Here is a 14,052-nt window from a genome sequence, read left to right as displayed (position 1 = left end):
GTCACACGTTATTGCTACCGACCGCAAACAAATCTGCCTCGCGGAAATACTTCCAGGAAACAAGCAAAACTCTATAATAAATATTCTTCACATCCGCAACAAGAAATCAAGTAATCGACGGAAGAAGAGAGAGTAAAATAAATAAACTCTACGACCGAACTCAGATCAACGAAACCCCAATCCGATCAAACACAAGAACCCCATAACCAAGATTTCGAATGACAGCATTCCAACTCGCACCCTACGGACGACGCAGAAAGAAACCCCATCTAAGATCGGAAAATATAAAATAAAAAACCCGAAACTGAGATTTCAGATCACAAACACAAAAGAAACGGGACAAACAGATTCATCAATCAATCAGCGTTTTCCGATCGGAAAAGGGACAAGAAGAAGAATTAAGAAGCGGGAGCACACCTGGAACTGGAATCTTTCTTCTCGACCCGAATGCTCCCGAGATTTGGTGGAGACGATGAAGTAAATCACACGACCTCCGATCCGCATCAAACAAATAGAGTTCATCACAACGTTAAACGAGAGAAACAATCCAAAGGAAGAAGAGGAAGAGGAGGAAATGACCTGAAGCGGGTTTAAGAGGCGAAAACTTTGGAGCGGGGAGCGGGGAGCGGAGAGCGGGAGAGCGAGAGAGGGGGCGGGAAGGGACCGACTCATGTGACATTTAAGCAAGGAACCCACTCACGTGACATTTCATTTTGTGTAGGTACATTGTGGAAGAAAGAAACCCGGGAAATTAATAAAAAGAAAAGAAAAAAAAAACAAGAGAATCTGTTTACAGAAAAGCCGCTACAATCATTTCCGACTCAACAATACAACAATGAATGTGAAACAAGAGAAACTGTATGGAAGAAGGTCGATCTTCGATCATGACAGTATGAGGGTCTCAACTACCTCGTGTTGGGTCTCTGTGGGGAAGGGGTCTCTTGATCATGACAGGATGAGGGTCTTCAGATATATGTTAGTTCTGAATCTGAGGCATGCCCCGATGCCTTCCGTCTTCTTGGGCTCATCATAACTGGTTGCAGCTGCAGCCGGTTTTCAGCGTTGGTTCTTGCAGTGCGTCCGGTCAGGTGTGTTGGTATAATGGTTCTTGATTTTTGAAGCTTCCCTGTAGAGACGATTGGAGAATAGGAATTAGATTATTGCTCGAAACAACATCAAGGATACCAAGAAATTTGAGAGCCAAATTGAAATCCAAACGAGCACTGCATGAAACCACAAGTTACCTAATTGCTTATTGCTCTTCCCACTAGCCTTCACCGTGGAGGAGGTCTTGTTGTTAGTATCAGAAATCGTGGGAGAGAATGACTTCACAGAACCCACAGAGGTAGAAACCACATCATCTGGGAGAGTTATAATGAATGCGTTTTCATCGCTGCAAACCGAGGCTCCTTCACTCCCTGAATCCGAACACTTGTCCTTGATGTTGGTGCTAGTCTTCTCCCTTTCTGCAACTCGATAAGCGTACATTTGAAAGGGGATTTCTGAGACCCGGGGAACATCTTTCCTTCCCCAGTTTGTGAACCTCTTGCACAGACTAATTTCAAGGTCATAGTAATCCGCCGGTGGCATTGGTGCATCAGGTTGGCTATGATCTGGGTTCATAACCAAGAATCGCTTGATGTACCTGAGCACTCTACAGATGGAAGAGAAGCTGGGCCGCTGGGACGGATCGGTCTGCCAACATCTTTTTGTTAGGGTGGTCAGATACTTGGGGGATTGACATGCGAACAAAGGCCTCACACCCGCTCTTATGTTCTTGCTCATCTTATCTCCTTGAAGATGGTCGTCTTCAAAGGGAATTTTCCCTGTCAGCAGCTCGAAGCATATCATTGCAAAGCTGTAAACATCTGCCTTCTCCGTGCACTTTGAGCCACCACTGCTCTCCCCTGACCGCTCCTGCTCTAGTAGGACTTCTGGAGCATACCAGATACATGGGTTTGTGGCAGCTGCCTGGTTTGCCCAAGGCTTGGAGTTCTTCATTGGTGAAAGCCCGCATCCAGTAACTTTCACATGCAAGTATCCATCTGGTGAAGAATTCCTCGTCTTAACCAATATGTTTGAAGGGTTCAAGTCGCCATGGTATATGTTCTTGGAATGGAGATACTCCATTCCTCTTGCAATCTGAAGCATTATGTCTACTGCCACCAGCAAAGGGAATAACACCTTTCTTCTGGTGGAGGAAATTTCTTTGATGTAGCTGGACAGATCCTTGGTCATTAGCTCCATCAGCAGAAAGCACTCCTTCTTCTCTTCATCGACGAACGAGTACACGTAATACGCTACGTTTGTGTGTGAGACGGATGATAGGAGAGAAATCACAGACATCAGTGGCTCAATCTCTCCGATGACATGCTTCACGGCAAAGCTCTCCCCCATCCATTGCACTTCCTTGTAGTTGTTTCCGGACCCAAATCTTCTTCTGACTTGGTAGTCATTCGATCCTACAAGAGCTGAGCATGGGAAGAGCTTCCCTTTGGGGCACACCAGGAGCTCGGCAAGCCGGTTCTCTTGCTTAGACAGGGGCTTGGATCCTGGGCTTCTCTTCTCGGCTATCGTTTCCGAGAGAACCCATCGATCTTCCTTCCATGCTGTTTCCATTTTGTTGCGTAGTTCCTGAGAAGCCAAGTAGGATTTACCAAACTTGAGCTGGAAGAGCTTAGGCTCCATCCACTCCTTCTCGTACTTCTTCGAGAAAACGAGCTTCTTCCTACCAATGTCTTCTTGGTCGGTTCCAGTGATCTCCCCGACATTCTCGATCGCCTCCATCACGATGGGGACACACCATAACAAGTCGTGAAGGTGGAACTCGACGCAGTCAGTGTTGTGAGTGAGGGCTATGGCTTTTCCCCACCAATCACTGGGCTCCAAGCACTGCCTGAGATACTGCTCCCCTTCTCGGAAGATCCGGTGGAGCTCCCTGAGAGGGTGCTCGAGGGCTTTCCACTTGATGAGCTTCTCGTCGAACCTCAGATGGTTTCTCATCTCCTCTGCCACGCTCTCGAAGGCGAGATCGAAAGCGTCCACCAGCAAGCAACACTGGTGCCGGTTGACTCGTATCTCGTCTCGGAACATCATCAGGGCCTCGATGCTTCCCAGAACTTCACCAATCTGCCGGAATTGCTCCATCTCCAATCCCAAGTTGGGGATGGAGGATTATTTTCCTCCCCAATGCAACTCTACTGGAATCTCTGGCTAGCTGATCAAATGACAATGCCGTAAGTACATATATATAAATAAATACATATCAATTAGCTATATATGACTGGTTCGAGAAAACACAGCAAACAAAAAAAGAGAGAGCACCAAACGAACAGAAAAGAAAAGCAAACAAAATCTGGAGAATTGACTTGATGAAATGTCTTCAGACCATCAATAACAAACATTAGAACTCGTTATATATAAGGAGAATATTTGCGTATCGAATTAAGGAAAACATAAAACAGAGAAATTTGCATGTTCTTCGTCTTCTTCCTATAGAAAAAATAAGAAGCAATCACAATCCCATGACATTTGTATCTTAGAGAAGGTAAAAAGAATGAAAAATCGTGCAAACTCTAATCCACAAAATGCAAAATTTACACCCATGTCAACTTCATGCAACATAAAAAGTTGATAGAACTCGATCGGTCTCGCCATACCAGATGCTCGGGAAGCCGTACGAATTGCAAGCGAGGCCACCGATCCTGGGATGTCGTTCGTCCCCAGATGCCACAAATGAATCGACAAGAGACGTGGACGGAGAGATGTGTGAACAATCCGGTCGGGACCGATGGAAAGAGAAGCAGAGGAGAAGAATAGAGAGGGCCTCAAATGGCGGAGTCAGGAAGGGAGGGAGGGCAATTTGGGTAATTAGGGAGGAGAAGAATCGTGCTGTTGTTGGGATATGGTATTGCCTAAACACCTGGCGGCTCTGTTTTGGAGACACACAAACGTCGCACGGGGTTCCATTTAGACGGAGGTTTAGAATCAAAGTTCTAATTTTGTTCCTTGTTAATAGGAGCCTTAGTCAAACTAAGGCCTGCGTCGAATTGTAACAGTTATATGTAACGGTTGCCAATTGCTGGTTAAACCTTGGCTTTCTTTGATTAGGTATTAAGTGAGAAAATTAAATGAAAAAAAGACTTGGGTAATAAGAAATCTTACTTGTTAGCTTAAGTTAACTATCAATAATCATGATTAACGGTGATCAAATCTGTTGTTTACTAGACGAACTGCAAACATGAAGAGATGTTGAACTCAGTGTCCCCATCGCAGCGCCTCGCCTTGTCCCTGACATGGTTTTGACGTGGCAGAACCTGGGCCGTACGAATGGCGCCCTTTTGACCCAAAGCCGGGCTGGGCTCCACGTTCTTTTTGTGACCGAAACGGCTATAAGACCCGAAGTGTTCTTGACCCTCTGCATGTCCCTCTCGGTATCGACCAAAGAAAGCATCAGAACAGAGGAGGGAACGCCTCGGATCCCGTTGCCCTCCCCCGTATCTCTCCCTCCTCCGCCTCCTCCTCTCTGCTTCACCCAGAGAAGAACGGGAGAGAGATCAGGGTCGTTGGACGCTCTTTGATCCGGATTTCCTGAAGCGGAGGGATGGCAGCGATCCCCAGGGCTTCGCTCGGTCTGGTGGCCATTATGCTTCTCGGCTTGGACATCGTCCTGCCGAACGTCCAGGCTCAGGCCCCCGCTCCCGCTCCTACCAGCGACGGTGATTTGATCTTCTTCTTGCCTTTTGTTTTCCCATCCTCGCGTTTACTTTTCTTTCAAAAGCCAAAGATCCGATCTTTCTGCTGCTATTGCAAATGGATGTGTTCTCTTCTCTGAACTTTTCCCTTTCTTCCTTGATCCATTTTCTAGTTTTTGTTAGTCCGGATCCAGTTTAGGCACAATGTAATGGTTTTCTCTGCAGATTCTCTTGGCTTTTCGTACATTCACGGCGACATAAAGGTTAAAGTTTGCAATCCTTGGCTTGAATAGGTTTTAATTTCTAATGCAAAAATTCCTCTTTTTGAGTTCCTTCTACCCAAACATGGTTGAATGCTGCAACTTCTATGACGAATATTGTGGCCTTCTGCGATGCATTCAGATTATCTTTCTGAATGCAAACTATGAATACGATCTTTATATGAATTTGGATCTTTACGCTGAGGGGATGGAGGGTTGACATTACTGCTTCTTTGTGTGGGAAGGAATCATAAAGGTAGAGACATCAAATTTGTTTTCAATATTCTAAATGCTAAATGTTGTGGAATGAGCTGCATGCCGTGTGTGCCGCAGAACAATGTCAGCCCTATTTGGAAGATTCAGATATGTGCATCACAATAGGATTCAAGAATGCCAGCCTATGACGAGGCCGAACAAAAATTGACGGCATACGGCAAACTCAGGTACCATTCAACATAGTTCTCATCACCTAAATGTCAAAAGGAATCTCGTGAGGCCCATAATTAATATACCCGTCTTGCCATATGTATGCAGAGATGCTCTTTGTCTTCTTCAGAGGCTTCCTTTATTTCTGTTGGCCATTCAACCACGACACTGTTGCCACCACCCAATTTTAAGAACATGGATGTTTCAGAGTGGCAGCAAATGCACTCATGCGCACTCCGAGGGTTTATAAACCTGGAGGACGCAAGCTCAGAGAAAGCTTGCACAGCAACAAATGGGAAAATGAAATTATTAAGCATGCAAAAGGATCAATGTCAAGCTCTTGTATAATTTTGTGCTTGAAATCTAATTTATAAGATGGACCAGTCTCCTTGTAACTGGGAACCAGCAACCATGTATTGATATGACTTGTCTCCTTCCCCATGTCAAACAGGTCTCCACAGTCCACAGGCCATGCCGACTCTCGCCAACCATGGTCATACATCATGGAGCCATCAGTACGTGCCCCTTGGGCTACCGTACTTTCAGATCCAAGACGATCCTAATTATTTTTGGCTGTCGGTACAACCTAACACCAGACCAAATAGGTACCAAATTAATTTCCGCGCCGAGCCATTATTTGCCAAAAGTCAATAGGATTGACTCCTTTCAAGAGGGACTATAAGTATTTTGACCACTCCCCTCTTCTCTCCCCCACGTGTCTTTCACGTGCGCATTGTTGAGAGGGATGATGAAGGGTTTGACCAAGTGTCAACTCACGCTCATCCCGTTGCGGACGGACCCCACAGCTATGAGTAATCGCAGATCCCGAACTCCGGCGGCCGATATGTCATCTGTGCCATGGCGTGAGTGACGGATTTGGGCGATGACTTGAAAGTTGGCAGTGCGCCAGCTGTAGAAAGGGTAGAATTGTGATATTGAGAAAGAACCGCAAGTGCTCAACAACTATGCCTTCGCCCCCGTCTTCGCCTTTTTCCTCGTTTCTGTCACCTCCGGGACTCATCTTTCACGCTCTTCTCTCTCTTCTCCATTTACCGTGTTTCGGCGAGCCAAACCCCTACCACAGTTATCCCATTTGGTCTTTATCTGCGAAGGGTTTAGGGGCTTTTGCATTAGAGAAGTGGAGAAGGGGGAAGAGAATACGAGAACAGAGGTACCTGTTTTTGGTTGAATCTTTCGGCTTCGGAGTCTGTAGCTTTGCCCATTCTTTATTGAATGATCCGCGACCGGTAGTTATTTTGTGTGTGTGTGTGTGTGTGTGTGTGTGAGAGAGAGAGAGAGAGAGAGAGAGAGAGAGAGTTCAACCGCGATGGATCCGGCCGACGTTGCTTGCCAGGTCGAGGTGAAGTTGTCCGAGCATGTTGTCGTGACGAGGAAGACGATCCCAGCGAAGAGAACCGCCGTTGAGGGATCTGGAAGCCGAAGGAGGGTCGTCCGGGTCTATTTCGTTGATGCCGACGCTACTGATTCCTCGTCTAGCGACGATGACCGCGACGGCGTCCGTCGGCGGGTGAAGCGGCACGTGCACGAGATAGGGATCGAGGTCGGCGCCGCGGCCCGGCGGCGGAGGTCTGTGGCGCTGGTGGCATCGAAGGCGAAGGGGGAGGAGGCGCCAGTGGTTAGAGAAGCGAGCGAAGGGAGGAGGTTCCGCGGGGTGCGGCGGCGGCCGTGGGGTCGGTGGGCGGCCGAGATCCGCGACCCGTACCAACGGAAGCGAGTGTGGCTGGGGACCTTCGACACAGCCGAGGAGGCGGCGACGGTGTACGACATGGCCGCCGTGAAGCTGAAGGGCTCCAAGGCGGTGACCAACTTCCCCGCCAAACCGAAAGCGACGGCCGCCGCCGGGTTACATTCGTCCCCCACGTCAGTGCTCCGCTACGGGGATGACGACTGGCCACCGTTAGATGACGTCGGCGACGGGGGAATCGACGACTTCGGTCTCGACGCGGAACCATCGCTGTTATCTCTAACGGAGTCCTACTGGCCATGGCCGAGATTGTGGGACATGGAGTTCGGCGACTTGGACGCCGAGGATTTCTCCTGACGTTTGGACTGTTCTGTCTCTCGGTTCTTGTTTTGTTCTTACTCATTTGGAGTGAGGGGATCGACTTGTTTTTTACTATTTTTGTTCTTTTAATTATGGGATATTTTGTTCAGCAAAATTGTGTGGAGGGGAGAGTGGGAAGAGAGAAGGAAGCTCTTTTTTTTGTATTTAAGCTTGAGAAAGCAGTGAGTTTCTTGCTTTATTTTATTTTATATCTCAATGTATTCTCCTTCTTTTGCAATACGTGATGAGTTAGAAAAAGGAATGTGTCATGCAAAGACAAAAATGGATTCTCCAGATGTCAAGCCATTTAAAAATCGAATGGGAACTAAAACTACAGCGACTGGTGGGACAGTATCCATCGAGATTTCCAACTGGCTGCCGTTGCGGAGCCAGCGGAGTAGGCAGGCGAGAGGTGGTTGCGTCGAGTAGTGGGAGGTGAAGTGTGGAGGGGGGGGGCAGGCGAGAGTGACGTCTACGAAGTAAGGTATAGACTTGTCCACTGTCTCAAGTCTACCATGCACTGATGTCCACGAGGCACATTTGACACGTGTTTATCCATAATTCCTGAAATCACAGCCGTCGGATCCAAAGCTGGAAAATTGAAGTGAAGGCTCAGCTCCAAATGCATGCTGAGGTGTGGGCCGAATAGATTCTCCTGTAGAACATGAAGTGGCTAATGCTTGTGGGAGACGTTGAATCAACCACGTTCCTCCAACGAAATCCCATCGCTCACACAAAGTCTGCAGAGTACAATTGACTGCCCACCAAATGTTCACAGCATGAACTGCAGAGGGAGGGACATCAATAACGTACAGGACGATCAACAAATCTTTGCAATGAATAATGAGATCTCCAGCGCGACAAGTGGAGTGAAAAGAGCAAAATTATCTCGAAGCAGCAGCCACTCGATTGGAGAAGAGGGTCCAAATGGGCAGGCACAGCGCAGCAGGCATGCTCACTGCCGGAACAGCGCGCCTCTGCCCTCCTCCTCGAGCAAGTCATGTGAGTAGGTCCGAACACGAAGACAGCATGATGCGGAATCAATACTCAGCAACCACCGCACGGAGAGTGCCGACGATTCACAGAGCTAAGAGAGGCTCCTACTCCAAATCAATGTGCATTATCTCTTGAAGTTTCAGAAGAGGACCACTAAGTACTGCAACACTGCTCCAAGTTTGACATAAGAAAGGTCTACAAAGAGGAGGACCACTGAGTGCTGTACCACTGTTCAAAGTTTGACATAGAAAAGATCTCCAGGACTTCTCTCCCACTACTACCCCAGACCAGCAGCCATGAAATGGAACATAGATCAGGTCGAGTGTCATGTTCTAGATTACTAACAAAGTTTCCATGTCTACCTCTGTAACATAGCTTAAAATCCACCATGACAGATTTCCATATCAGGCAGCAGAATCTGTGAGGTTATAATAATATAGTAATAAATCCACATTTCTCATCCCAAACACTCGATGAGCTAACACCTCAGAGACATATTTGGTATAAATGTGCTCTAGCAGGGAATCTATCTCCTGCATAACAAATATAAAAAGCCACTGAGTTCTGCAGAATATTGAACAGTTTCATGTTCAGAAATTTCTAATCAGATTTTGTTTTAATAATGTAAAAAGACAACATGTCAGATCAAACTAATTGTCATTTTTAGTTGTCAACACAGAAGGAAACCATCTTGAAGTGGAAGGTAACTCAAAGTAGGTTAAATAATCTTTAAAGATTATCTCACCACCATCTTCCCAAAATTATCAAGGATTGACCTGGAGAAGCATTTAGTACTATAGAATAATATCCTTTGCATGAACATTATGAAATTATTGTTATAAACATCAAGAAACTAGTCAACTTTACCTTAGTATAGAGGCATTGAGGACAAGAGCTGAAGTTTGCCGAACAAGAAACGAATGCCTGTAGCATCTGGGAGATTATCAATCCTTCTCACAAATACTCCAACCATAATTGGTGATATAGGATGCATGAACAAGTCAACAGAAGGTATACAAACACCTTGTGTGATTAACCAGGAAAACAACATCAAGTTTCTGCACATCCACCACTGTGTGAGGAACACTTAACACAGGCTTCCACAAGAACCTTTGCCCCAACTTCATGTGACCAGACCACAATCTCATCTGTAGGAGCAATGGAACCTGAAAACAGGTAGAATATCTGAAACCGAGTGTTCTCTTCCATGGCAATCTCAGTTATCATTCCTTCATATAAAGAATTGCAGCAGCAGAAGAATTTGTACAAACTAAAGTGAATAGCAGCATCTGCACCTACCAACAACTACACAAGCATAGTTACAATGGCACACCAAATTAAGCAGACTGAAACATCTTTATTTTCATCTGAGTTCTTTATGTAAAAAATATACCCAGGATCAATGCTATGGATGTCACAGCTCTTCTTGGAGGTGTACAATTATTCTGCTTTTATAGGAGTACCGACAGTTATACTATTATATTCCATTCATAAAAGCAGCAGGATTTACCGGGTGTATATCCAATTTTTACTGTCCTTGCGCTCCCATGAGGATATCAATACTAAAGAACCATGAACCAAAATAGTTCATCAATTCAATCAATAAAAATGTACTCTTTAGGCGAATAAGCATCCCTGTTACTGTTGTAGCAATCAGCACCATCATCTTCCCTTCAAAACTCCCCTGATTTCACATCTAACTTATTATTCACATCTTCTCCAGCAACTCAAGGATCAAAATGCTGAAAATCTTAGTTTAAATATCTCTGCAGATTCGTTCATCCTTTCCTAGATTAATGTGTATGCATTGGTTGCTGAATGGCCGCTAGGCTGAGATGAAGCTGCCATCCAAATTCATTCTAGCACTTATGATAATGAGTAACAAACTTCACCAATAATCTTTACAAGAACATGCTCCACCTTCAAAATGATGGAAGCGACTCGCATCCCTCACAACAAATTTCCTATTAACTACCTGAGAAACCATCTTCATAAACTGATGGCAATCCTCGCATACCCTCAAGTTCTTAATCACCACAATTTCTGCCCCAGCCTCAGTATTCAAAAGCCCAAAAGCAATTGCTAACTTTTCACTATGAAAACCTGTCAGTGGCAGATTCTCCTTCCTTTTATTCCCATATATCTCACTATCATTCTTCACCATAGCCTCCAATCGAAGGACCATCTCATAAATATTCTTTGCCTGTGGATGAGAATGATCATCAGCCATGAATAAATGAACTTTCCCCTTGTGATCAACATAACTACAACCAGGGCCCTTCTTTAGCCCTCTCTGTCTCATTATAGCTCGCACCCTCGCCACACCATCCAACCTTCCAGCATCAGAGTATATGTTCGACAACAAGACATAGTAACCAACATTTGTCGGCTCAAGCTCAATGACATGCTCAAAAGCCAGTTCTGCCAACTCAACGTTTTTATGGATTTTGCATGCACCCAACAATGCACCCCAAATGGGGCCATCAGGCTCCACTGGCATTGACTCAATCAATTCCCAAGCCTCCTTAAGCTGGCCAGCACGGCCCAAAAGATCCACCACACAAGCATAGTGCTCTCGACTTGGCACAACCCCATATGCTGTCTTCATTGAAGAGAAATACCACATTCCCTTGTCAGCCAACCCCCCATGGCTACATGCCGACAAGACACTGACCATTGCAATTCCATCAGGCCTGATCCCAACCTCTATCATCTTATCAAAGAGCCGCAATGCTTCTTCACCATGCCCGTGCATCCCATATCCAGCAATCATTGCTGTCCAGGAAACTATGGTCCTCTGAGGCATTTCATCAAAAATCTTACGTGCTCGAGCCAAATCTCCACACCTAACATGCAGGCTTATAAGTGCATTTTTTAAGTGGGTATTCGAATCAAAGGATGGTTTTTGGCTAATGTAGTTCTCTATTTTCCTTCCAATGGAGCGGGCGCCGAGATATGCGCAAGAGGAGAGCACGCCAATGAGTGTGACAGCATCTGGCTCAACAGAGGCCGAGTGCTCCATCGTATCAAAGAGATCCAATACTTGATGAGCGAGGCCATTCTGGGCGTAACACGAGATCATGGCGTTCCAAGAAATAAGGTCCTTACGATGGTCGGGCATTTCGTCGAACAGTTGCCGGGCAAAATCTACAGCGCCGACTCTCGAGTAACAAGAGAGCAGGCAGTTGGACACAGAAGATACGGAGGCTAGCGCAGCCCGGAAGGCAACGCCGTGGAGTGGCGGGATGGCGGCCGGCGGGGCGGCTGGGAGGAGCGCGAGGAGGGTGACGTCATCAAAAGGAACAGCCTTACGTCGCATGCGGCAGAAGAGCGCAAGGACGGCAGGTGACGAGACGGGAGCGAGGGCGTGGCCGGAGATGAGGGCGTTGAAGGCGGAGGTGGGCGCAGCAGAGGAGGGGACCTCGTCGAAGAGGCGACAGGTGAGGGGGAGGAGGCGGAGGCGGGAGTAGGCGGACAGGAGGGCGGTAAGGACGAAGGGATCGGCGGGGAGGAGGCCAGACTTGAGGGCGAGGGAGTGGAGCTGGGCGGCGGCGGGAGAGAGGGAGAGGGCCGCGGCGGAGAGGATGGCAGAGGGAAGGATGGAGGAGATAGAGACGAAGGGTTCCGAGTGGCGGAGGGCGTGGCGAAAAAGATCGAGGGCCTCATGGTGGCGTCCGGCGGCCGCGATGTCTCGGAGGCGGATGGTGGACAAGTGACCGCCACTACTGCAGACGCCAACTCGCATTCTTCATTGGGGACGACGTGTTGCCGCATAATAATAATAATAAATCAAACACCGAGCGGTAATATTCAAATCCGATCGGAGGGTAGAAGGAAATTACTAAGCTATTTTATAATTACAGGAAAAAAAAATGGTGTCATTTCTGTCTTCTTGTGAGGAGAGAATAATTAATGTGACTTCTTCACTAAAAAAATATCACATCATTTCTCCATCGTCGCTTTTTAATGGTATGTAATTGTGGGAGAGAAATTTAATTGTCATTTTTATGGTGGTGAATTTCCTGCAAAAACACTTGAACTTTGTTATGCATATAATTTATGGTTATTGTGGAAGACAAAAATGTATAAAGAGGAAAGGTCTCATTATCTAATAATAACATAATATTCTCATTATCCTATTATTGTAGGAAAGAAAATGACATCCTTTTCCTTCGCAATATTTTACGAAAGAGAAAAAGTTCATACGATTGCTATGTGCATGTATGCCAAAACAAAGATTCAGTGTTTTGATAACATGTGGTTCAAATCTCATCATCATATTTCATGATCATATAATTATTTTAGATATTTAATAGTGATATTAAATACAATGATTTTAGACCTCAGTATAAAAATATAACTCAAGTACCTTTTTGGAGAGCTGAATTTTCTCAATACTTATATTAAATACTTTGATTGAATCCTCAAAAAAAAAATTCTGATTGAAGTATCAAAGCACTTTGTCAAGTTTCCATTCTCGATGAAGTTTAAATTTGTGATATACTCAGACTCGAACTAAAGTTGAATTTAGATATTCTTTTACATCAAATAATTAAATTCTACTTTAATAGAATTTCATAAGAATTAAATACTTGTGTATAAGAATTTAACAGAATTACGTCAAATAATTAAATGCTAGAAGGAGGGCCCAACAAGAGAATGTCATAAACTACTTGTGTACAAGAGCTATCGTTAGGGCTAAGCAGTAGCATGGGGGGTTATAGTTGCATCCTATTACCTTTTGATAGGCAAAAGTGATAGTTTGACATAATCAAGCAGCAATAACATGGCTAAACTGATTATGTTTTGGATACCAACATAATCAAATAACTTAAAAAGAAACTCTTAACACTATCACAACCAAATTTTATCATGAAACATCCGATCAAATCAATAAAGCATCCTTCTAAAATAATGTAATCAAAATTAGTCATAAAAAATTGACCTTCTATAATTGAATTAGTCAAGAAACATCTTTTTACAATAACATAATCAAAATCAACCGTAAAACGTCTCTCAAAGGTAACCAAAATCATGTGATGTGATCAAATTGATTAAAAAAATATTATTAAATTCAACCATAAAGCATAATTTAAAAATGATATGATTAAATAAATCCGAAAACATCTCTCGACAATAACACGAGCTGAATTGGTCCAAGGCGTTATTTCAACGATAGCATGATCAAAATTACCCAAGATGCTATTGAATCTCGAATTTTAATGATAAAACTAATTGATGAGTTTATGAACTAATTTACTTTTAAAATAAGTGATATAGAAAATACTTGGATCATAAATTTAAACTATCAAAGGGAAAATTATTGGAGTAGAAAAAATGAACGTTATGATGGAAAAAGTATCATGTGAACGTCGAGCTAGAGAACTGATCGACTACTGAAGATTGGACTTCATGCTATAAGTTCGGGTATCGTGCAGGAAGGATCGAGTATTATATCAAAAGATCGGATGTCGTGGGAAAGTCCAAGTTAAAGAAAAGGATAATATGTCAATGAATCGGACGAAGTGCTAAAAGATTAGCCGACATATCGGAATGGCATACAATATGCTAAAAGCTTCATAATTATGTCGGATATATGGTTAGATTGTTA

The 14,052-nt window shown here is 44.7% G+C and overlaps 3 protein-coding genes and 1 long non-coding RNA gene across 4 annotated transcripts; 2 read left to right on the top strand and 2 right to left on the bottom strand.

The window, feature by feature from the left end:
- Positions 1-792: 792 nt before the first annotated feature.
- On the bottom strand, positions 793-3,784 carry LOC135635567 (uncharacterized). The gene is made up of 3 exons (XM_065146719.1): positions 3,660-3,784; positions 1,245-3,217; positions 793-1,126 (listed from the first exon to the last, which is right to left on the bottom strand). The coding sequence occupies exons 2-3, from the start codon at positions 3,145-3,147 to the stop codon at positions 966-968; spliced, it is 2,064 nt and encodes a 687-aa protein (XP_065002791.1). The 5' UTR covers positions 3,148-3,217; positions 3,660-3,784; the 3' UTR covers positions 793-965.
- A 660-nt stretch (positions 3,785-4,444) lies between these two features.
- LOC135635733 (uncharacterized) lies at positions 4,445-5,742 on the top strand. The gene is made up of 3 exons (XR_010495727.1): positions 4,445-5,210; positions 5,288-5,397; positions 5,489-5,742. It is a non-coding gene; the product is annotated as an uncharacterized LOC135635733 (long non-coding RNA).
- A 655-nt stretch (positions 5,743-6,397) lies between these two features.
- LOC135635511 (pathogenesis-related genes transcriptional activator PTI6-like) lies at positions 6,398-7,649 on the top strand. The gene has a single exon (XM_065146622.1). It carries the CDS (start codon positions 6,708-6,710, stop codon positions 7,440-7,442), a length of 735 nt encoding a protein of 244 aa, XP_065002694.1. The 5' UTR covers positions 6,398-6,707; the 3' UTR covers positions 7,443-7,649.
- Positions 7,650-8,101: 452 nt separating this feature from the next.
- Positions 8,102-12,200, bottom strand: LOC103980978 (putative pentatricopeptide repeat-containing protein At3g11460, mitochondrial). Its single transcript, XM_009397533.3, has 2 exons — positions 9,309-12,200; positions 8,102-8,974 (listed from the first exon to the last, which is right to left on the bottom strand). The coding sequence occupies exon 1, from the start codon at positions 12,184-12,186 to the stop codon at positions 10,330-10,332; it is 1,857 nt and encodes a 618-aa protein (XP_009395808.2). The 5' UTR covers positions 12,187-12,200; the 3' UTR covers positions 8,102-8,974; positions 9,309-10,329.
- Between the last annotated feature and the right edge of the window lie 1,852 nt (positions 12,201-14,052).

The sequence above is a fragment of the Musa acuminata genome, chromosome BXJ3-4 (genome assembly GCF_036884655.1).
Source record: "Musa acuminata AAA Group cultivar baxijiao chromosome BXJ3-4, Cavendish_Baxijiao_AAA, whole genome shotgun sequence".
Classification (NCBI taxonomy): Eukaryota; Viridiplantae; Streptophyta; class Magnoliopsida; order Zingiberales; family Musaceae; genus Musa; species Musa acuminata.
This window is presented reverse-complemented; position numbering and strand designations above follow the sequence as displayed.

Bases quoted from the DNA above. Each gene is read 5' to 3' on its own strand.
- LOC135635567 (XM_065146719.1), bottom strand. From the start codon at position 3,147: ATGGAGCAATTCCGGCAGATTGGTGAAGTTCTGGGAAGCATCGAGGCC. The intron at 1,127-1,244 runs GTAACTTGTGGT...TCGTCTCTACAG, and splicing joins GAAGAGCAATAAGCAATTAG to GGAAGCTTCAAAAATCAAGA.
- LOC135635511 (XM_065146622.1), top strand. From the start codon at position 6,708: ATGGATCCGGCCGACGTTGCTTGCCAGGTCGAGGTGAAGTTGTCCGAG.
- LOC103980978 (XM_009397533.3), bottom strand. From the start codon at position 12,186: ATGCGAGTTGGCGTCTGCAGTAGTGGCGGTCACTTGTCCACCATCCGC.